The 24,488-nt window shown below is 42.7% G+C and overlaps 1 protein-coding gene across 1 annotated transcript; it reads left to right on the plus strand.

Moving 5' to 3' along the window:
* Positions 1-2: 2 nt before the first annotated feature.
* On the plus strand, positions 3-23,190 carry iffo1a (intermediate filament family orphan 1a). Its single transcript, XM_080864116.1, has 10 exons — positions 3-75; positions 411-1,503; positions 10,798-10,858; positions 11,643-11,738; positions 12,027-12,167; positions 12,240-12,427; positions 12,614-12,731; positions 17,285-17,374; positions 17,635-17,765; positions 20,272-23,190. The coding sequence occupies exons 2-10, from the start codon at positions 539-541 to the stop codon at positions 20,423-20,425; spliced, it is 1,944 nt and encodes a 647-aa protein (XP_080720242.1). The 5' UTR covers positions 3-75; positions 411-538; the 3' UTR covers positions 20,426-23,190.
* The last annotated feature ends 1,298 nt before the right edge of the window (positions 23,191-24,488 follow it).

Raw genomic sequence — 24,488 nt, forward strand, 5'->3', positions numbered from 1 at the left:
TGTGTCGCACCGCTGATTCACTGACTTCGCCTGATTACCTGGAGCCACAGTCGGCGTTTACACCTCGGACTGTAGGTACGTTGCATAAATGTTCATAAAGGCAAAGTAATATTTATTTAGCGTGATGGGGTTTTTTTTCTTTCTCTTCTTTTTCCCCCTCCAGTGCTTGAATTAAGAGAAATCACGTTTTGGTAGTGCGCATCGCGGCTCTATCTCGCTTTAGAAATTAGTCCTGCCTAAAAGTTTACCGTAATTCTGCTGCAGGGTGCAGTGGTGTATCTGCTTTTACGAGTTTTATGCTCCATTGTGCGCGCACAGCTTTACTGCAGTGCTCGTTTTGGATTTGATCATTTTGCTGCCATTTTGGGCCCTTTAAAGCATCATTTTAAAACGCATCCTCTGACTTTCAGCGCACAGCTCCTCCGCATAAAGAGGGTCATCGGGTGTAATCGAGAAGAGGCTACTGGGCCAAGTTCCACTTTGGGATCATAAATATATTAAATTGCCTCTCCGAGTGAATCTATAAAAGTCTGGGTTCATGCCGGATTTCGAGCACTTCAGATTTTCCTACTCTAGTATGAATCCGGTCCTGGAGGAGAGCGGTTTCCTGGCACCGCAGCAGCAACATCCCCAAATGCCGAGCCAAACAGATTCCGCCATCCCAGACCCGGGCTACTTCCTGGGGGACCACGGCAGGTTCGGGCTTGATGGGTTGTCCGGGCTGGACCTGGGCGCTCTGCCACCGTCGGGCCTCGCCTACCTGCACCTGAGCAGCCCCTTGCACCGCGTCCCCCCGGCGGCCACGGCTCTGCGCAACGACCTGGGCTCCAACATCAGCGTGCTGAAGACCCTGAACCTGCGCTTCCGCTGCTTTCTGGCCAAAGTGCACGAGCTGGAGCGCAGGAACAAGGTGCTGGAGAAGCAGCTGCAGCAGGCTTTGGAAGGCAACAGCGGGGGCGATGGACACCAGAAGCCCCTCACCAAAGACATAGGAGTCCAGACCGGATTCATCGGGCCTATCCCTCCAAGGCCGGGTTTCATCCCGCTCCTCAACGCCAACAATTCTGCCTACCTGCCCGGAGGCCTCCTTTCCCCCACCTTGAACCCCCCTCCTCTGTTTGACAACAAATACCTGAGCACGGATTCAAACTCCAACCTCACCACCTCCGGCTTCTCCATCAGCCCGGCTCTGAGTCCCATGGACCCAACCAAAACCATCACCAACATCAACGAGAAGTACTCCACCCACACCGGGACAAACACCTCCAACGCTCCCCCACCTCCCCCTCCTCCGCCACCTCGCTTCCTCCCCGGGACGATCTGGTCTTTCAACCACACCCGCCGCTTTGGCACCGGGAGGGAGTCGTGCGTCACGGGGCCCGGGGTCTCCTGGACGCACCCGGACGGCGTTGGAGTCCAGATCGACACCATCACGCCGGAGATCAGGGCTCTGTACAACGTGCTGGCTAAAGTGAAGAGAGAAAGGGATGAATATAAAAGGAGGTAAGGGGCGCTGGGTGATAAGATGCTTTACCTGTGATGTGGAGTTTTCACCATGGTGTGTGTGTGTGTGCTCGCGTGAGTGTGCGTGCACAGGTGGCTGATTACAGGTGGTTTATGACATCATGGGTCTGATTTTTGTCTTGGAGATTAAGGATTCGGCTGCTTAGACATTCAGAGATTTCTTCTGCATCACTGAGCATATCGTCAGGTTCCAAACAGTCCAGTTGGGCCAGCAACTGCAGATCAACTTCTCTATTATACTTGTCTAATAGACCTTGGCCATGGGGTCAGTGGTTCTGTTGAACTCTTAGTTAAATAATAGCTGTAATTCACAAAATAATAAAAAAAAAAAATAAAACTGTGTTATAAAACAATAGCTCATTTTTTAATGTATTTTTTAATCTTAATAAAATTAAAGAAAAATAACAATTTGCTTTAAATTTACAATTGCAGCAACAGATTTGTATAAAATAATAACGCAATTTGGTCACACAAAAGAAGCAGTGATTCAGGTAATAGAAATTATTTATGCAGCACCTTTGAAGCTGAGTTTACAAAGTACTTCAAACCATCAAAAGTGATATTCCCAGAAATAGCAGCGTAATAATGAAAGTTGCAGTTTGCTTCAAAACCTCAAACCTTTGGCTCCATGTCAGTGCGTGGTGCAAGTTTCAGTTTCAGTAGGTCTACACCCAAGAGCTACAGTGAAAGAACAAACTTACAGTGAAGCTGAGTGAAAATAACAAGAAAATAGGAATGCAAAATGCAAAATACACATTTTCCTTAACAAATAAAAGATATCAAACATTGCAATAACATCAGGCAGTTAGTAAAACAACAAAAAGCCCAGAAGACACAATATGAACAAAGAACTAGTTTATAAAAATATGTTTTCAGATGTGATTTAAATCAACTTTTTTCTTTTTCATGTTGCTGTGGTTCATGTGTGTCTTTCTTCACTGACAAATGCACTCACTGATATTCAGCATTCAGTAAAAGGTGACTCAGTTTCTACAACCACAGTTTCTAAAAAATGACACTGTGTAAAATGTAAATAAAAACAGTGCTTTGCAGATATCAAAAACACACATGAATGGAGAAAAATATCAAAGGTTTAAACTGAGAAAATTTAGCATATCAAGAAAAATATTAGATCATTTTGAATTTGATGGCAGCACAACGTCTCAAAAACGTTCAGGGAGGGTTGTGTTTACCCCTCTGCTGTCTGTGAACTGAGGAGACCAGCTGCTGGACGGTTTGGAGAGGAATGCTGTCCTGTTCTTGTCACAGGATTCTAGCTGCTCAACAGTCCTGGGTCGTCTTTATCCTATTTTCCATTTTATGATGGTCCACATGTTTTCATTGGTGAAGGTCGTTCAACCTCGGGCTTTTTTACCGCAGAGCCATGCTGTTGTATTTAATGCAGATTTAGTATTGTCTTCCTGAAATATCCAAGACCTTCCCTGGGGAAAAATGAATAGGGGCACATGTTACTCTAAAACCTGTATATACCTTTCAGCATCGATGGTGCCTTTCCAAAGGGGCAAGCTGCCAGTACCTTATCGGCACTAATGCACCCCCATACTGTCAGAGATGCAGACAAAGATTCTGAGTGCCAGGCTGGATGGTCTCTCTTGTCTTTAGTTTGCAGACACAGCATCCATGCTTTCCAAATAGAATTCCACATTTGGATTGTTTTGCTTTACTTCAGTCCATGTTAAATGAGCTTTGACCCAAAGACGGCAGCAGTGTTTCTGGATGTGTCTTTCTCTGTACATGACAGAGATTTAACCCAGATTGAACTGTGCTCACAGGTAGTGATTTCTGGGAGTGTACCTGAGCCCCTGCTGTGATTTCCATCACAGAATTAATGTCTGCTTTTAACGCAGTGCCACTCAATGACCCAAAGATCCAGCATCCAGTCCACATTTTAAGCCTTGCCCATTGTGCACGGAGATTTCCAAATTCTTTTGATGATATGATTTACTGTCACTTGATGTGAGATTTCCATATTAAAACAGAAACACAACAAAGTATAAGATAACATACGGTTTATTGAAAGTTGAGAAATTCCTGATAGTTTTTGTCTGTTTAGCTGAGGGTAAAAAAACAGAAGGATGTAGTAAAAGATGAAAGCATCACTCTGAGTGTTTCAGGGTCGTCTGACTCCTTTTCTCAGAATCATATCGACCTGAAACCACAAAATATTGATGACGGGCCGCAGCAGCAGCACCTGCCCTCTGATACCAAGAAAACACCAATGCTGCTCATCTTTAATTCAAAGTAAATAAGACATCATTTGAAGCCCTTTTGTTAGGAGGAAAAGAAACTCATCATCGATGTAAAACTGATTACATTTCTACTACTAAACAAAGCTAAGTATTGGTTTCCAAATACAGATAAAAGCACCACTGATATCTTAGATGAAAAATAGTGAAAAGGTACAGCTGAGTAAGAAAATGGCCGACCCGATCACCAAGCTGGCTCCTGTTCCTCTCTGCAGTGATTGATTGGTCAGAAAAACATGAAACCTGATAGTTATTATATTTAAGTGCAGTCATAAGTCACCCTGCGAGGATGGGCGCTGCCATTAATGTCTCTGGCTGTACGGGGTCAGCGAGGGCGATGCTGCTGATCAATGAGCAGGGCTGCTTTACAGGATGTTTTTAGTCGGTCGCTTTTTAAAAGTGCTGCAAAACTCCGCAGAAACACTGTTTGAGTCATAAAATCTGAAAGTGCTTTGCCTTCATTTGTCAGCTGTTTATTTCTCTGGATTAATCAGTGAACTCTGGTGCCAGTCACTGCTTTATTTTGAGGACTACTTGGATCTTTTTATGAGCTTTATCACAATTTACATGTAATTTTACGACATCTTATTTTTCATTACCCTGGGGAAATATGTAGTTGGTGCAGAGCAGGGTGCTTCAACGCTACCTGCGTTTTTGCTAATCTTCTGCAGTCGTGGTTTCTTTTAGGCAGTAGATTTGTTGTACAGCTCGCAGAAAAAACAGTTTCACTGCTGACCTGTTCCCCTCTTAAAGACATTGAAACACTATTTTGCACCGCTGCTTTATGCTGAAAAAGCACTGACCTCACTGCTTTGTGCATCAGCCTGCTGAGGCAGGAGGCCTCGGCATGACAGACCTTCAGTCACATCGATTTCACTCAACAGCAGTGACTCCCTGACCTGTGATGTTCAGATACTGCTGAGCTTTTAGTTTTTGCACTGCACTAAATTACATTAAATTCTTGTCTTTTTAAGACCTTTGAGAGTGACGTGCAGATAGAAACGATTTAAAAATTTGCGGGCACCAGTTTGAATCATTTTAACATGTTTTCAGTCATTTTGTCATGACAGGATAGATGATTACTCCGGTGTCCTTAAGCATTCGCTACTCTGGAGCACAATAAAGTAAAAGGTTAGGTGAGAGCTCAAACGTTTAATGAAGTAAATGAAAGTGAAACTCAGAAAGCAGCAAGTTCATCAACAAAAATCTGACATTAATGGTTTATAGACATATTAAACACGACGTGCTTGGTTTGGGTATTAATGTGGGACTGCCACTCCTGAGATACTTGAAAAGACACTTTGTTGCCACATTTAAGTGCAGTGGAACTTAAATGCAACATTTTTCAGTGTGCTGGGTTAACGTTGCAAAGGGGAATAATTTAACCCAAACCACGGTTAGCTGTTTAAATTTAGCGAGTAGATTTTGGTGTTCAGAACTAAAAACCTCATTGTCAAAGATGTAACCTAACCTGATAGCTTTTGGTACCGGAGCCTCGCCAGTAAGGAAAAGCAAAAGTAAATCAATCAAAGAGAAACAAAATCCCAAACCCTTCCATCCTCCTAATCAGGACTTTTATTTGTGTGCAGGGAGCTAACGAGGGTTTTTATATATTATTTTACAAATGTTCTTTGCAAGTTTAATTATCTACCATGGAGAGCCCTTTAAAAGCCTGAATCGATGCAGCTCTGACGGACAAATGTGAAAGTCTTTCTTTTATTTATTTCCTTGCTGGCAAAACTGTGTCGCAGTTACATGGGTTGAGCATAGAAACACCAAAATTCACTCAAAAAGCAAAATTACAAATACATAACAATATTCTTCCTGAGCTGACTGATTTTCTTTCCAGTGAGGATAAAGGTCTTCAGTTTCCCTTTCATGTGACACGTTCAGCTTCATGTGTGTCTGCAGGGACACGCTGTCTGGGGACAAGTTGAAGATGAGCTGTTGTTTTTCTCTCTCATGAGTCATCCCCTCCTTTCTTTCTTTCCTCCTCCTGTTTGATCCTTTTTTTTTCTATCCCCCTTCCTCCTCCTCCTCCTCCTCCTCCTCCTCCTCCCTGCCGGGTCTTGTTTTGGTACCTGCAATGCAGCACCGGCCTGTGACTGCCAGCAGTGATGTCACTCCACCTGACACCTCCCTCTCTTCCTTCTCTCCATTTTATCTTTTTACCCTCTGCTTCCCTCTCAGCGTCTGGCATCTTATTACATTTCTCCATTTCTAAATGCTCTCACTCTGCCCGGTCTTCCTCTTTGAGTCTCTCTGTCCTCGCTGACTCCTCATCCCTCTCTGCACTCCCCACCTCCCCACCCAGTGTGTCCGAGGCGAGCTTCTGCAGCGTCAGAGAGGCGCTGACATCAACATCTTTGTCGTCATCATTAGCTCGTCTCCAAACTACACAGCTGCAAAATGCTCGGGTTTCTTTCTCCGACGTTCTGCTTTTTGCAAACATTAATAATGATTAATAGAAGTTAAAAGTATGCAGACACGTATGGATGGCTGAGCGTGCCATTTAATAAGCACAGCATTAATTCTACTCCCCGTATCTGGGAAGTTATCCAATCAGATGTTGAGTAAACTCTAAGGGTTAAAACAATAAAGCTGACTGTGTGCAAGTGCCAATAACTGCACTTCCTCTACTGTCCACTTGAGGCTGACTGCAAGAGTGAAGTTCAAACAGGAAGTCTATGAATGCAGCTGTACAGTTTATGAATGGAGCTGGCAAATCATGCTTTAGCCCTCCACCATCGTGTCCCAATCTCTGGCTCCAACAAACGAAATCCAACATGGTGGTAACCCAAATGGCAGTCTTGAGTCTTTAAAACGTGCGGTCCAGAAGCACTGGTGACATTATAGAGGCTGCATATGAGGGCAGTTTATTTGACACCGGGTTGGGAGGTTTTTCTCCCAAACAGCGTTACTGAGATGATGTGAGCTGATGTGCTTTCACTGGTCAGACCAGATCAAACATCTGCAGATTTTCAGCCACATATTGCACATAAATACACACTGACACTGTTGTGTTATCTCCTCTGGCATTAATCGCTCACTCTGTAACAGAGAGCAGCAAATGTCAGTGACTCATACTTTTTTGTGTGCTGGAGGAGAGTGAGATAGCATCACCTTGCATACAGACGCAGGTTTCCTGATAGTGTCATGTCTTCACTCTTTACTCCTTGAGAGCCTGTTAGGTTTAACCCTTGAAGCAGTTTTCTGCTCTAAGCAGTTTCTGTTTATTTCAGCCTGCTTATTGAACAACATGACTGGATGTGCATTCAAACTTTTTCAGGGTGGACGCTGCCTGTGCAGCCATCATTGTGCACATACTGTTCTCATGGCCGTCAAATCACGTCTTTGTTGACGTGTCAGAACCTCATCATTAAAGGTACAGGAAGGTCGTCACATGCATCTTTAAAGGGGAAAGATTTAAGGAAGAGTGTGTGTCACTGTTTATCCCCCTTTAACTGTTATAAGTTGCACTCACTGGTCACTTTATTAGGTATACTGGTACCTTTCCTAGTACTGGGTTGGACCCTGTTTTGCCTTCGTTTTCATGGCATAGATTCAACAAGGTGCTTGAAATATTCCTCAACGGTTTATAAACCGTAGTGGGAAATTCCCAGTGGGTCAGCCGTTTCTAAAATACTCAGACCAACTGGCACCGACAGCGATGCCACGTTCCAAGTCACTTAAATCACCTTTCCTCCTTATACTACTTTTTCCTTTGAAATTCAGGGCATCGTCTTGATAATGTCTGCATGCCCAAATGCATTGGCTGATTAGAGCTGAACTAAAGAGGGTGCTGATGAGTTTATAACTGTATGTGAGGTGCAAACGTCCCGTTTTTTCAGGAAAAGTTGCTCATTTAAATGTGTACTAGGTAGTTTTTTTAGGTTTTTGTGAACCTGTTGTAGGTGTTGTCACACTTTATAAGGAGATCCACTGTGTGATGATGAGATGGTAAAAAGAGGTCAGGAGATTGTAGGTCGAGCAGTTTGCTTTTCCACAGGCTGTAGGTCAGTTTAGCATAGTTTTTAGATGTCAGCATGTTTAAGGTGGTCAGAGTAAATCCGATGTTTGCCACTTTTGACAAGGATGTTTTTGTGATTTTTTTTTTTTTTGTCACAAGCTTTGTGTAACTTCTCATTTTTCTCTTTGTCTCTTTGAAATTGGAACAGTTTTAAAATCACTTTGTTGGTGAGCTTGATTTTGCTCCAGGTGCCGTTCACCTTGATTAATATTTAGCAGCTTTGCTGTGTGATGCTGCAGCCATGGTGATTTTACTTTTTGGCTTCTGCATCTATAAATAAATGACAGAGCTGCAGTTTGCTGTTTACTGAGGTGTTTTCTGCCCGTGTGTCACTGATGCTCTCTCTAAGGACAGAACAACGACCTCTGCAGATGTAACTTCAGTGTGAGGATGGTGAAATTCACATTCACAGTATTGCCCAGCTCTGATGAAGGTCGGCAGCTAAAACCTCATTGGAGATAAAGATCACAGTCTCACTTAAAGGAAATCAGTATTAAATGGTTCTGAGCCTTTCAGTCGATATTGGCTCGCTCTGAGAACAAGTCGGTTTCAGGTGGTTTGATCAAACGAGCTGTGTCGTTACTGCAGAGGGCTTTTCAAATTCTTTGACGTCACATCTGAGTGCAGCGCAGCGGCCTGGGCTCATTCTTAAAAAGTAAACGGTAAACGGTTTACGAAGCGTCTGCATCACCCAGCAGTTAGGACGTCAGCGCAGGTACACCGGCTGCTGTGTCTTTAATCAGTCAAACACACCGACCACCAGCAGCCTCACTGCAGAGCTGCGTGTTAGGACTGGCAAACAGACGAGAGCGAGGACAGCAGCTCGCTCTCTCTGGTTTTCATATCTGAGCACTGACTCGTGTCGTTGCAGCTGAAACACACCAGCTGCTTCATAGTTAATATTCAGGCTTTGAGTTGGCTTGTTGGTGCCTCTCCAGAGCACCTGTTGTCATTGTCATTGGCACCAAAGCAGATCGAATGGACTCACAATGGTTTATGCTTCCTGACAGTGCAGAATAATAACCCTGGAGTTTAACTGACTTTGTGTTGCACTGATGGTGTGTTCTCTTGATCAGCTGTTCAGGAAGTCATGTGATACATGTGACTGCAGAGATTTTACCCCAGTTTAAACTTTCATGATCTAAAACAGATTAGACCATATGTCCTGCTATCGTATATCAGCTTTATCTAATCCACTGATCGGTCCACATCCAGAAGGGTTTCTTGTCACAGTTATTTTTGAGGTCTTCAGAAGCTTCCTCTGATCTCATGTTACTTTACATATGTGAGGAATGAGTGCAAAGACATCCGATCAATACTATACATTAAGCTTTAGTGTCGTATCAGGAGAGATGGTTGAATATTATTGAATATACCCTCTAGCAGATCATTACGTGAAGGAACCTTTTAAAAACAAGCGCGTCCATGCTCACAGGTGTACACACAGGTGCTCACACACACAAACTACACCCTTTTTGGCTCCTACCTCAAAGCACACTGTGCGCTGTCGATCTTATGTGCTGCACAATAATGTTTAATATTTAGTATTTCCTGTTATATTCACATAGATCATCGTGATGTTGTTTATTGTATTGCTCTCATTTTCTTCTGCTTGTTTTCTTTTTTCTTTCTCAACAGATGATCCAGGTGATTGATATATGTATATTTTTTATTTTATTTATTTATTTATTTTTTTGTCTGCTTATTTAGTTGGTTTTTGTTTCTTTGCCCTTTATCCCCATCCCTCTTCTCTGCTGTTTTTTCCCCTCTTCCTTTCTCCCTTTTCTTTTCCTCATTCAAGTCTGTCCCGTATCTAGCAAGTGAAAATAAAAAAATAAATAGAATAAACAATAAAAGGTGAATCAAATAGACCATTACGGCAAGGCTGGGATGGTCAATTTGGTAAAGTAAATCTGTTGGGCATCTTTCTTCGCCTTTAGACAATAATTCTGATGCAAAAGAACCAAACGGGACAGGCAAAAAAAGAAAGAAAGAAAGAAAAAAAAAAAACAGAAAAAAAAATATATATTATTGAATATAATCGGATTTTGTCTGACTTTATTACATGGTGGTGCTAATAGTAAGACAAACCATTTTTCTTTTAATATCATCCTGAGGTCGTATTTATATGAGGCAGAAGAGGCATCGCACCACAACACAGGAACCAGATATGAGCCGGTCGTCCTGCTCTCTGTTTGTAGTGACTGCAGCGTGCTCTTCATGCCTTCATGCTCCAAATGCACACTTCTTGGATTCTCCTTATGTAACACATGCTGAGTAATGACAGCGGTGGAGCTGGGAGGGGCCATGATGCTGCACAGTGTGGGTCTGTGTCAGGTGATCATGAAGGTTTTTGCCTTAAAGCTGCAGACATGAAGATAAAGAAGTGAAAATTCATCGCCTGTTTCAATCCATCTGAAAAAATCTCCACGGTAACCTGACAGACTAATTATTGTGACGTCAGCTAACACACACACAAAATCAAACTGTATTTCCCAAAGAAGTCACCAGCTGCAGTTGAAGGTGGTGGAGGTGGAGTAAGTTGAGTCAGGAGATGAGAGACTGCGATCAGGGGCAGGCGAACGCCACCAAGGAGCCCAGTGTGAGAGTGAGCTGTCGACTGAGTGCTCAGTACTACTCATGAGGACGTTTAGTGCAAATGAGTTTTCTCCAAAGAGTGTCTGAGTTCAGTCTTAGAGATCAGGCGAGGAGCTCAGGTAGAGCTGCTCATCATCAGCTAAGGTGGCTCAGTCTTCTGACTGTGGGACACAGTAGGCGGAGTTAAACTCTGTAGGAAAGTGTTGCTTAAACTAAACAGCTGATGGCCGTGGTAATGCTTTGTGGAGCATGAATGCACTCACTTTTTTTTTCTAGTGTTATTGCATTTTATTTTGTCACACGTAAACGTGTTTGTCTGCTTCAGAGAGTTTCTGTGCTTCACTCTGTGTGAGACGTCTGCTCTGCTTGTGTTTGCAGATGGGAGGAAGAGTACACAGCCAGAATGGACCTGCAGGAGAAGGTGGCTGAACTCGAGGAGGTAAAATTGACATAAAAATATTAGCTTGTGTTCAGATTAAATGTTTCTCATTTTAAAAGTGTTTGGTTTTACCGACACAGTCAGCTTCTCATCATGAACTCGGGTCTGATGATAGTCAGCTTTTTGAAGCTGAAGCATCAGCACATCAGTGCAAATTTAGCTCGTGTCATTTTCATGAAGCTGGTAAAACTGTTTTTACATACTTCTCTCTGATCCTTAAAGTAAGACGTGTGTCCTTCGGTAAACTTTGTCCTCTCAGTTGGGGATAGTTCAGTTTACCTGGAGCACACCTAATATTAGTGAGCAGCTCGAGAGCGGGGCCTGGGCTGTGTGAGTTGGAAATACAGCATCAAGCTGGACCACTATTTCTATTTCTGTTTTGAAAATGCACAGAGCAGAGAAAACAGCTGTTCCAGGGTTTTTACAAATCCTTAAAAAGTTCTTAGATATGTAACCTCAGATGTTTTAAATGTTCTAACACTTCATCAGATATACAGATATTTTTAGTGCTTAGAGTTTGCATTCACAGAACATATAACCTGCTCAAACTTTAAATAAAAAGAGGAGAACAAGGAGATAGGAGGAAATGTGGGTTTAAAACTTATGGGTCCAAGAAAAAGCACCAGGAATGGGATGGGATTGAGATGAGCTGAAAAAACATTTCAAGTTTTTGATTGAGGTTGAAGAAAACATCACGTGTGGACATAAAGACCTCACGGATGTCTTACACTTGCATACCTGTGCAGAGCTGATTGATCTGACCCACAGATGTTTGTGTTCGTAGGACCTGCAGGAGAGCGAGGTGTGTCAGGACGAGCTGGCTCTGAGGGTGAAGCGGCTGAAAGAGGAGCTCGTTCTCTTCAAAGGACTCGTCAGCAACGTGAGTCTGCTACAGCTTTATAAAAAGAAATGAGTCACAACTTCATCCATTTAGTTTTTAGGCATTAATTACATCTAATTACATGTGTCGGCCTGGGACTGTGCACATAAGCTCGATTGGTCCATATCCTGACAAAGGTTTTTTTTTTAAATGGTGAAATGCTCTTTTTTCCCTTTTATAGACAGAGAAAAAATACACAGAAAAAACATGATATTGTTAGCTTTGTGTTTATTTACCAGAACAAGAGGAAATATGACTAAAATGAAAACTTTTCTGTCTTTGGGTCAGAACCTGTCAGATCTGGACACTAAAATCCAGGAAAAGGCCATGAAGGTGGACATGGATATCTGCCGCCGGATTGACATCACCGCCCGCCTCTGTGACGTTGCCCAGCAGAGGAACTGCGAGGACATGAATCACATCTTCCAGGTAGATCCACAGCCACAAAATGTCCTGAACCACAGTCTGCTGCAACTTTCAAACCAACCCGTCTCCACGCAGCAGGTGCCCACGCCGCCCTCCACTTTGAGCCGCCGGGTCAGAAAACACAGCGGGCAGTCATTGAAGGGCGGGGACGGAGACGAGCTCAGCGTGTCGGAGAGCGAGGGAGGTGGGGCCAAAAGCGAGGATTCATGCAGCACGTCGGCCAATCAGATTAATGAGCAGATGCAGAAGATGCTGAACCAGCTGTAGGTGTTTTTTGTTCTTTATTTAACGTCTGAAACTTTCAGAAATGATGCTTAAACAGCTTGTGTGTGTGTGTGTGTGTGTGTGTGTGTGTGTGTGTGTGTGTGTGTGTGTGTGTGTGTGTGTGTGTGTGTGTGTGTGTGTGTGTGTGTGTGTGTGTGTGTGTGTGTGTGTGTGTGTGTGTGTAGGAGGGAGTGTGAGTTTGAGGATGACTGTGACAGTCTGGCCTGGGAGGAAACTGAAGAAACTCTTCTCCTGTGGGAAGATTTTCCAGGATACACACTAGGAGTGGAACCACAAGGAGAGGTACGCACACACACACACGGGCATTGACAGGATTTAACTTGATTAAATGCTCCTTGCTTTCTACCCTTGACAGACAACCAAGCACAGTGTGATAATACTGTATGTAATACGGGATATAATACATGTTGTGTATCTGATAGTATTTAGCTTAAATGAGAAAACATCTGCACATTTCATGCTTTTCCATATAAAAGAGTTAAACCTGGAAGTGTTGAAACACTGCAGCAAACGTGTGTGCTGCGGGCGGTCTATCCTTCAAGCTCGGGTGCTCTACCAGAGGCCTGGAGGTCCTGCTGCAGTATCTTAGCTGTTCCTAGGATTGCGCTCTTCTAGACAGAGATCTCAGATGTAGTTCCTGGGATCTGCTGGAGCCACTCACCTAGCTGCACTGCATTTAGTGCACCAGTTACCACTGGGACCTTCCCCTCCACATCTTCTCTGAGCCCTTGGTACTTTTCTAGCTTCTCGTGTTCCTTGGTTTTGATGTTGCTGTCATTCGCTATCAGTATGGCCGTGTATCTTCTGCTTCTCCACCACCACTGTGTCCGGTTGGTTAGCCACCACCATTTTGTCCGTCTGTATCTGGAAGTCCCACAGGATCTTAGCTCAGTCATTCTCCACCACCCTGGGGTGTCTCGCATTTTGACTTCAGTACTTTCAACCCATACTCAGCACAGATGTTTCTGTATACTATGCCAGCCACTTGGTTATGGCATTCCATATACGCCCTGCCTGGTAGCATCTCCAGTCTCCCTCTCCATGCTGATGGTGGTTAGTCTCGGCAGGTATCGTCTGTAGTGCTGCATTCACATCATCTAGTAGAGCTTCTGAGGGTACTTCATGTAGTCTTGGTCACCGGCTACTGGAGGATCCAGCTTTCAAGCTTCACACACTAAACAATCCTTCTTCCATCAGGGACCCAATCTCGGGTGGGGTGGGGGTGATGATATCTCCCCCTGACCCCTTGCCGTAACATGTGTGTTGTAGTCTCTAGCCATAAAAGCACCTACAGCTCAGTTCTCATCAGGGTGCCCTGGTTCCTCAACACCTGATGCGGACCTTGTTGATCCATTATGACTTCATAGTTATCTCTCTGCAGTAGGCTTGCTTAGCATGGGGGGACCCTTACTGGATACAGATGCCTCAGGTGGGAATTAGACTTGTAACTCCCGCTCCCAAGGCATGTAGTCATACTACTACTATGCTATCCAGCTGTCTGTGTGTGTTAGAATTTATCTAAAAATAAAACATTTTTTATAAAATATGAGCAGTAGCATCCTGAAAAGTTGGATTATGGATTAAAGACACTGCAGCATCATGCTGTCTAACAGAAGGTGTTCGGTGTTTCCTGTCAGCAGCAGTGTTATTTTGTCCGACTTGGATGACCTGACCTGGTGGACGAGCTGTTTTTAGTCTGCAGCCGCGTCAGAGTCCATCCTGCTGACCTGTAAGCTGCTTTTAACCAGATAAACTAAACAAGGTTAATGACCCGCTTAGTTAGGAAACAAGGAAACTAAACAGAGCTGCAGAGCTCATCTTCACACATTTAATTCAATGAATCCTCTTTAATTCAGTGTATTTATTAAGTGTGCCTATGCCAAAAGGCACACTTATTACTATTCGTCGGATTTATTATTATTATTATTTTCCTTTTTCCTTTTGTGCGGCTGGGTCTGGACTAGTATGCTATGACTTTTGGTGTTTATGACTGTTATAGTTTTTTAAATATTTAGATTTTAGTGCAAATTTTGGCCCATTTCTAGGCCCATGAGAAAGATTCAACTTTTGGCCCCATAGAAACAGATTTCAAACTTCATTTGTGGTGTGTTGGCTCTCTCTAGTGGTATGTCGGGAGTGGTACGGCCTGTCTACCCGTATTTGGATTACCGTAATGACGACAATATCAACGGCGCGCACAGCGTCGCTGCTTTCAGGAACCATTGGAATTTTTAAGGTTGCGCGAACCATTGAATAGTTACGGTAACCGCAAGGGTGTATGCTTGGTGGAACACTCCATATCCCACAATTCATAGCACGCCTCTACCGAGTCAAACAATGGCGGCCACCATTTCGTTTAATATATTCCTCTTATTTGTGTTTCTAGGTCACAAAATAAACTTTTAAGATATTTTCAGGTGAGAATGTAGGTGTGTAAACGTCAAATATCTGCTCGTTTTGTCAAAACATCCCATATTAGCAACAGTTTTCTCACGATGTTGCTGCTAGCCGGCTAGCTAGCGCGGCTAGCGCTGCTTCGCTCAAAAGCACCCGGGCTTGGCTTTCAGTGAGGTGGCTGACACTCGTTTCACCACCCGATCGCTCACCAAGAGACTGTTTTTCAGCTGGACTTATTTTTCGTTTATATGGGCCGATAATTCATTTATTCGTTTTAGTAACGGTATAAACAGTGAAAGGTGGTTGTCCAGATGCTGGTCGATGTGGGAAAAATAACTGAGTTGTTTGGTGGTGGCTAACGCGGAGCTCAGTCGTGGATAAGGGAAACCGAAGGCAGGAGCGTGAGGTGGTGGCTGACGCGGAGCTACAACAGAGGGCAGCTAGCCACCGGTGTATGTCTCTTTCCCCTCGTATGCGGGGAAAGAAACATGCGAGGCGGCCGCGGATCGACCGGTGGTGGCTAACGCGGAGCTCAATCGTGGATAAGGGAAACCGAAAGCAGGAGAAGCAGGCGGCTGCCGGTCGGAGCGTGAGGCTGAATTTCAGGTAAGAAGTTATGAACTGCACTCTATTTGGGTCAGATATAAACAGAGTTTAGGTGTGGTTTATTTTCGTTGTGCTGACAGTTACAATAACTGTACTGCGTGGGAAGTTATGAACTGTTTCTGAGAGACAAATAACACCAGGATCCTTTTTTTGTGTAGCTGACAGCTGGTAACTGTGCAGGGGCGGATCTAGCAAAGCTTTTGCCAGGGGGCCAGGTAGGGCATTAACAGGGAAAGGGGGACACAAAGATATACTTTTCTTTCTTGCTCTCATATAAAATATTTAGCTTTTATTAAATAGTTATCTGAATCTTACAACCAAAGTTTGTATAATAATACACAAGATTGGCTGTAGACCATTGTTAATCATTCAGAACACTGTGTAAAAATAACAAAAAACAAAAAGTGAATGAAAAGTGCATAAATATTTATTTTACGTGTTTGATGTGTGTGGCAGGCCGTGGTCTGCAGTGCCGCTGCATGGGAGGTGGACCCACCTCAGCGGCATCTGCAATCACGCCTCTCAGGCGTAAAGTCTGTGCTCTCTCGGTTTTTTTTTTTTTGTATGTGTCGGGCTGTGAGATGAAAAGCTACAGCCGGCTTTTTTGGGTACAGCAACTATGTGTGAAAAGTGGTCCATAACCCAATGCTTCAAAGCGTGTTCATGCAAACATTGTCGGGTCTGCTTATGAACCTCTGTGCACAGTGTCTGCAAATCGGGGCTGTACGAAGTCACCTCATCTTTACACAAAACTGTAAGCTGTCATCTGTGAGGCGCGAGCGGTGTTTGGTTTTACCATAGTTGATGGTGGAGAATGGCTGCTCTGCTGAGTTTTGCTCTCGGTATCCGTTTGAATGGCAAACTACACTGATTAGCGGCGGCATAGGCACACTTAAAATTTCTTCTGAAATTTTCGCTTTCTAGTTCTTTTATTATCCCTTTATTATTTTTATTATTCTTTTTATTAGTCAATGAGGTTCTTTGAGTGTCATTCTGTCTGTAAACATGAGAGCTCAAAAAGCTGTAGGTGGATTCAATAAAACTTCGGTGTCCAGAGGAGGGTCATGTTAAAAATCCATTCAAATCTGGCTTACGTCCTTCAAGCTCTTCAAGGTCAACTCATTGATTTATTGATTGAAAATGGACAAAAAGAAATTATTCTTACACGTGTAGCATTTACTGTCCACTTATACATTAGAAAGTAGTGTGTAAAGATTGTAAGTGTGACCTCTCCTTTAAGGATCTGATGGTCACAGCTAATAGAAGCTAATAAATTCAGTTTGCTTTTTTGTTTCAATATTGACTCAAATATATTTGTTGGTGATTTCAATCTTAATTATAATTAAAATAATGCAGAGCAGTGGTTCTAAAGAGTGCTCAGCCTTCACGCTGTGACTGGCTGATTATTAGAAGCAGAACTAATCTAATGCAGTTAAATCTCAAAGAGGGAAACACGTCTGGCTGAGCACTCACAGGAGGCTCAGCCATGAACAGCTGTGTGCTTAATGTTTTGGGGTTCCTGCAGGGACAGTATTGATTTTGAAATAGTCATTAAGTTCTGAAAGAAAAGGTTTATTTATCTTTGTAATGATCTTTGTAATGTGTAATGACCTGCTAGTGCCACAGGGTGGCAGTATTGCACCTAGAAGCCGTTTGTCAAAGTTTCACACAGAAAAACAATATTTATTATTTTATATTATTATTATTTCTATTATCTTCTACTCCTTTATATATTGAGACTGTTGACTAGTTTTCACATTTGGACTTTGACCCTGAAAAATGTCAAACCTGAAGCAAACTTGGACTTTTTCGTTTTTCTTTTTTCTCTGCAGGAGGAGTCCATTGAGGAAGTGATCAAAGACACGGAGTCTCTGTTCAAATCCAGAGAGAAGGAATACCAGGAGACCATCGACCAGATCGAGGTGAGAAGGTCAGGTGCTGTTGGACGTGTTAAATAAGGGAAGAAGGACAGTGAGCTGGAGGCAACTCTCATACCTATAATTGTCCCTGCTGCAGGGACCTGCCACACATCGCCTGCATGTGTTTCCCCCTCACTGTCCAAAAGCTAAAATAACCACAACTAAAACTTAAGAAAAGACAGAATAAGATCCCCTTAAAGTTAGCAGCAGTCATGAAACAGCAGTGGGAATGTCAGCATTTCTGCCTCTCTGTGCGTCATCAGCTGGAACTGGCCACAGCGAAGAGCGACATGAACCGCCACCTGCACGAGTACATGGAGATGTGTTCAATGAAGAGAGGCCTGGATGTCCAGATGGAGACCTGCAGGAGGCTCATCACACAGAGTGGAGACAGGTAACACACACACACACACACACACTCTATTAGATTCACTGGTCGTGCTTGTTTACATGACCTGTGCAAAACACCAGGCTAGAGCTCATGCTGAACAAAGACCTGGGTATTGTAGTTTTACTATGGCAGATGTCCAGTGTCATGGTGTTAGTGTGAGCTAGTTCAGATTCTCAGCACGCCGATCTTCTCTTTTCCAAAGTCATAAATTCCCTTTCCCACCTTTCTTTGGTGTTTCTATCAAGGGCAAAAAAAGAGATTAGGAGATTTGGAACGTATCCATAGAAATGACAGATGCTGACCTCTGGTTGGACAGCAGCAATACCAGACTTTTTATTGGGTATACATACAGTGGGGCAAAAAAGTATTTGGTCAGCCACCGATTGTGCAAGTTCCCCCACTTAAAATGATGACAGAGGTCAGTAATTTGCACCAGAGGTACACTTCAACTGTGAGAGACAGAATGTGAAAAAAAAAATCCATGAATCCACATGGTAGGATTTGTAAAGAATTTATTCGTAAATCAGGGTGGAAAATAAGTATTTGGTCACCTCAAACTAGGAAAATCTCTGGCTCTCACAGACCTGTAACGTCTTCTGTAAGAAGCTTTTCTGTCCCCCACTCGTTACCTGTATGAATGGCACCTGTTTGAACTCATCATCTGTATAAAAGACACCTGTCCACAGCCTCAAACAGTCAGACTCCAAACTCCGCCATGGCCAAGACCAAAGAGCTTTCGAAGGACACCAGGAAAAGTATTGTAGACCTGCACCAGACTGGCAAGAGTGAATCTACAATAGGCAAGCAGCTTGGTGTGAAAAAATCAACTGTGGGAGCAATCATCAGAAAATGGAAGACATACAAGACCACTGATAATCTCCCACGATCTGGGGCTCCACGCAAGATCTCATCCCGTGGGGTCAAAATGATCATGAGAACGGTGAGCAAAGATCCCAGAACCACACGGGGGGACCTGGTGAATGACCTGCAGAGAGCTGGGACCAAAGTAACAAAGGTCACCATCAGTAACACACTAAAACGGCAGGGAATCAAATCCCGCAGTGCCAGACGTGTTCCGCTGCTGAAGCCAGTGCATGTCCAGGCCCGTCTGAAGTTTGCCAGAGAGCACATGGATGATACAGCAGAGGATTGGGAGAATGTCATGTGGTCAGATGAAACCAAAGTAGAACTTTTTGGTATAAACTCAACTCGTCGTGTTTGGAGGAAGAAGAATACTGAGTTGCATCCCAAGAACACCATACCTACTGTGAAGCATGGGGGTGGAAACATCATGCTATGGGGCTGTTTTTCTGCCAAGGGGACAGGACGACTGATCCGTGTTAAGGACAGAATGAATGGGGCCATGTATCGTGAGATTTTGAGCCAAAACCTCCTTCCATCAGTGAGAACTTTGAAGATGAAACGAGGCTGGGTCTTCCAACATGACAATGATCCAAAACACACCGCCCGGGCAACAAAGGAGTGGCTCCGTAAGAAGCATTTGAAAGTCCTGGAGTGGCCTAGCCAGTCTCCAGACCTCAACCCCATAGAAAATCTGTGGCGGGAGTTGAAAGTCCGTGTTGCTCGGCGACAGCCCCAAAACATCACTGCTCTCGAGAAGATCTGCATGGAGGAATGGGCCAAAATACCAGCTACTGTGTGTGCAAACCTGGTAAAGACCTATAGTAAACGTTTGACCTCTGTTATTGCCAACAAAGGTTATGTTACAAAGTATTGAGTTGTATTTTTGTTATTGACCAAATACTTATTTTCCACCCTGATTTACGAATAAATTCTTTACAAATCCTACCATGTGGATTCATGGATTTTTTTTTTCACATTCTGTCTCTCACAGTTGAAGTGTACCTCTGGTGCAAATTACTGACCTCTGTCATCATTTTAAGTGGGGGAACTTGCACAATCGGTGGCTGACTAAATACTTTTTTGCCCCACTGTATTTAGGGAGGATGTTGGTATTGCACTGCAGTCTTTTTAGCATTGTGCTGCTAATAAACTGGGAACTAAGCGTGTCTTGAACTTTTTTCCCCTCATATATTTAAGCTTTGAAATCTGTGACGCCTTCACGATGATTTAAAGAATATTATGTACTGTGTTTATGAGAAGCTGTAAGTAAATATCAGCCCTCTTCCTGCAAAACTATGGTTTCTACAGGCCTGTTAATCTGCTGTCCTGGGATGAGATATCAAAATATTTTCAAGGAACTCAATAATCTGTCATTGTGTTTGATTCAGCTCCACTCCTGAGGGTTTATATTCAGAGAGCAATAATACCAATTGGCTTGAAGGACCTGGTCTCTACCTTCATCCTGAAATTGTGCTGGTAAGGTTTGCTCGGGCAAACCTGCGACGGTCAGGTTGGGTTTTTGATGAGCTGACAACGAAACGCACAAAAAATATCTACCAAGGGTCACAGGGAGGGCAGGGTGAAAAGGTGTCGCAGGTGCAGCTTTTTGTAATTTACCTGCATTAACTTCATATCCTCATCACAGGAAGTCCACCTCGCTCATCTCGCTGACGGTGGATGACTCTGACAGCGAGGAGAAGGACAGGAAGAAGCCGGCGCTCCCCGCCGACTCGGAGATCAGCGACTCCTGCTGCGGCGTCAACGCCGCCATCCCACCTCTGACCTGGAGGAAACCCTAATACACGCTTCCTCTGAGGAAGAACAATGCAGAGCTTCCACACGTCTAAAATCATGTCTCTGTGATTTCTGTCACATTTTAAGTCTCCAGTGTGATTTTTACTGATCGTAAAGTCAGGCCAACATGGCAGCCGGAGATTCAGAGCCAAGCATGGAGGTTTTTACTGCTTTGAGGAAGAAGAGCTTCTCCTTACTGATGAACCTGTAGTTTCTTTGCAATATTAGTTATAGTATATGAAGTCATTTTAATTAAAAAAGCAGCAATAGTAATAGAGTGTGCGAGTGCTGCCCTCACATGGTTACCAGCTGTAACTGCACATCTGGAGGTCAAAACTTTACCGCACTTTAAAGAAAAGATGAGATGCCTGTGAGCTACATTATTGTATTTGCACACCGAGCTCACCAAAACCGTTGTTTGTAAAATGTCTCTAACGCTGCAGGATTAAAAGGACGCACATACAGGCTGTAATGCAGAAAGAAAGCAGTTTGCACAGCTCACTGTTCCAGCTCCATATTAAAGTGCAGTGGTTTTATATTACACTGACATTAGCAGCAGCTTCAAAATGTTAAAGCTCACGTTTAATTTGATTCTTTCTAACTGTAGTCAAGACAAAAATCCAGTGAAAGACCAGCTCGCCTTAAACCAATTTCCAGGACTTTTTTTGGTGTGGGGGCATTTTGAAGGTTTAACCTTCACAATATTTACCTTACAGAAATCTTACATAAGTTTATTGATATGTACTACTTCTTGAATTTGAAGTTTATTAAAAGCTCTGCTCCTGGTTTGTCTGTAAAAACTGATCCTTACTACAGTTTGGAGTTAAAATACTTCATTTTCCTCTCGGCGTAACATCAGCCGTGATATTTGAACAGATTTTGATACTGTGTAGTGATATACATGTAGTAATATAGATAATTTGGGGGTTTTGTAAGCTTTTGTACAGTTGTGGTTTCAGACCTCTCTCTCGCCTCCAGATCCATCTCAGTTTGAAAACATCAAAACGGTGCAAACAGGATCGGTTTGACAGTAAATGCCATTTAGATTTCTCACATTTTCTACAGATGATGTGATGCTAAAAGGTAAACTCTTATACTATGACAGTAATACTGTTTTTAAAAACCAGGTTAAATCACAGTTAAACTGATTTATTGTGGAAATGCCATTTTTAAACCTCGGTCTTGAAGAAATATTTTTTAAGTTAAATAATGTGGCAAAATGTACATTTCCACGTATTTTGGTGTCTGTGTTAAGATTCTATCTGGAATTAGTTCAGTATTTTTAGGATAATGTTAAAATGGACCTAAACAAATGCTCACATGAAACATGTTTTTAAATCAGGGCGTCCACGTAATCCCCGCAGGACTAAAGTTTAGACTGACAGTTTTTTTTTCTACTCGTGGATCTGTATGATGTCATAGAGAGAGGATATCCTGATATCTCCTACAGAAGCCTATCACACAGTTCACAGTTTAACTTGTATGTCTTTTTATGAGGGGCAGCCAATCAGAAGACGGTTGGCTAATAGGGGGAGGAGCTACAAGAGACAAATAAGGATTATTATCAACTGAATTATGCAGAGCTACTCTGACATAGCCCAAGAATAACAAATACAGAGCTGGAAATGATTGAAAAAGGCCCCCTTTAATCTTACACTTTAGGTAACACTCCCTTTTTTTATGTTATTTATTCTTAATACTGTTAATTAACAAGGCAATAATAGGTGTAATACAAATGTTATTTTTGCCTTTGATTTTCTGGGATCGGGAGGTATTTTGTCTTAAAGATGAAGATGCCACATTAGGTGGGACATACATGAGGATCAGTCACTCTGGTTTATTTGTTTATCTGTGTACAGTTTGTAAAGGACAAACACTGTAATTAATGTACATACCAATGCTGAAGTTGTACTGCTGCTGGAAGCTTCATGGTGTAAATTTGGCTGAAACGATTCATATTTTTTACTTTATTTTTGTGGGTTTTTGTGGCCTTGCTGTTGCTCTCAGCTAAATCAGACCTAATGTTAGTGTCTCAGCAATAAAGCCTGCATCGGTGTAAAGTAAGAAAAGTCGAGCAAAAAGGCCTCCAGATGTGATTCAAAGCAAAAAGAAACAAACGTGTACAGGATGCTGCAGGAAAAGAGTCCTCATCACGACTTTAAATATGAGCGTGCTTCTGTCTTTGCTGATGCTTTGAATGTTTTCACTCCTTCAAATGTCATCACATCTTTGATTACTTGAATGTCTGCTTGTTAAGTAACCGGCCATATTCACCAGAGAAAAAACAGACCCATTAAAGGAACAGCCTGACCTCCAGTTTTCTTCACTGAGCACATCAAAAACATCCAATTTAAAATCTTTGTTCTTTTATGTGATCTCAGTGCAGGGAGAGAAATGGGCAAAGAGTCATTTTGTTCCTTTAATGATGAGAAAAAGCAACAAACTGCTATCGTTCAAAGCAAAGCTATCACTCACCATAGGAAACAGTGCAGACGCTCCGTTAGCCGAGTGCTTCATATCTATATTATCTGAATGTAAGTGGAATCTGTGGAGAGAGAAACGTGAATTTAAACATTTCAGGAAACACAGGAATGAAAGTGTGACTCGGATGAAAAAGAAAAAGCAAATAATCGAGCTGAAGGATGAAGCCATTTGTAGGAAAACCTATGAACGGAGTGTTTGAGCTGTCAGGGGTTCAGGTTTGAGTGTGTGGTGCACAGAGCTGTATGTATGTTTGATGAAATGAAAAGATGAGCAGAATAAAATACTTTGAAGAAACATAATTCTTTGGTTTTGTTCCCATGTAGCTACTCTGTTCACTCATCAATGAAAGGTTTTGTTTTAATAAACTTCTACACAAACAAACTTTACATATTCATATAAAAAAACTTCATCAATTCAAAAAGCTCGAGAATTTTTTTAAACTTCCTCTTTTGTTCTGATCGACTCTCAGTACGAAACTTTTCCAAGTTATCGTTGTCTTTCACGCCGTTTGTTCTTCCATTTAGAGGAAGTTTTGTCGTCACTTTATTATCCGCTGTGCAACATTTGGTGTTTTTTCTGGCTGTTCGTGTTAGTGAACAGAGGAGGTGGGCTACAACACCTGCTATCATCATCCACAGAGCCTTTTACAGATGAAAGTCACATCCTGACACCCTGATCTACACGATGACAGCAGCTGTGCGGATGTCCAAGGTCACAACCTCACCAGAAAATACCTGGTTTCTCCTTCAGGTTTTAGATCTGAAGAAGCGTTTTGGATGAGAGGACTGCTTTTGATATAATTTGCTTACACAAGTCTGATCTCAGTGGATTAACTGGGCAGAAATTACATGTATTCAAATTAAACACTAATCAGTTGTACTGTTAGTCTGAAATGTGTATAGAGAAGCACACGCTTAAAAAATAAATGCTTTGTATTCAGATTAGACGTTTCACTCCTTCAGAGACATCGCAGTTTGTCTTTACAAGCCCAAAGTTCAAAAGCAGGATCCACTCATGACTTGCTCTTTTTCTTGGTGTTTGCCATTGCAGAACTTTTCCATTCAAAAAAGAAATCAATCAAGTGGAAATTATTCTAATAGCTATGCACTCTATGCACTACAATGCTGTGCAGTGTGCACAAAGTCCAGGGGGGAAAAGCACAGAAACCAGTGGAGATGAAGGTAAAAATGAACCATTTTAAAGTTAAGAAATCACGCAATTTTGCTGAAGAGTGACAAAAAAAACAGCCACCTGAAAATCTAAACCCAACATTTTCGACTTTAGAAAAATGTGGGGGAAAAAAATCGGAAAATCCAGAAAAAGAGCGCAGTTATGCCGCACAGTGTGAGTAAAAGGAAAAGCAGAAAAAGACATTTAAATACTCACATAAAGACGCCGAGGACAGAAAACACCGGATACCTCGCTGCAGTCAAACCAAACAGAAGCAGCAGGAAACAGTTACCCCACCTGTACGTCTGATTAACGGAGGGGCGTTTGATTTTCACCTCACTTTGCTCAGTATTGGTCAGGTGACAACCCACGCTACCTTCAGCTAACATACCACAGACATGAAAACTTTACTGT

Source organism: Rhamphochromis sp. 'chilingali' (assembly GCF_963969265.1).
Source record: "Rhamphochromis sp. 'chilingali' genome assembly, chromosome: 17".
Taxonomy (NCBI): Eukaryota; Metazoa; Chordata; class Actinopteri; order Cichliformes; family Cichlidae; genus Rhamphochromis; species Rhamphochromis sp. 'chilingali'.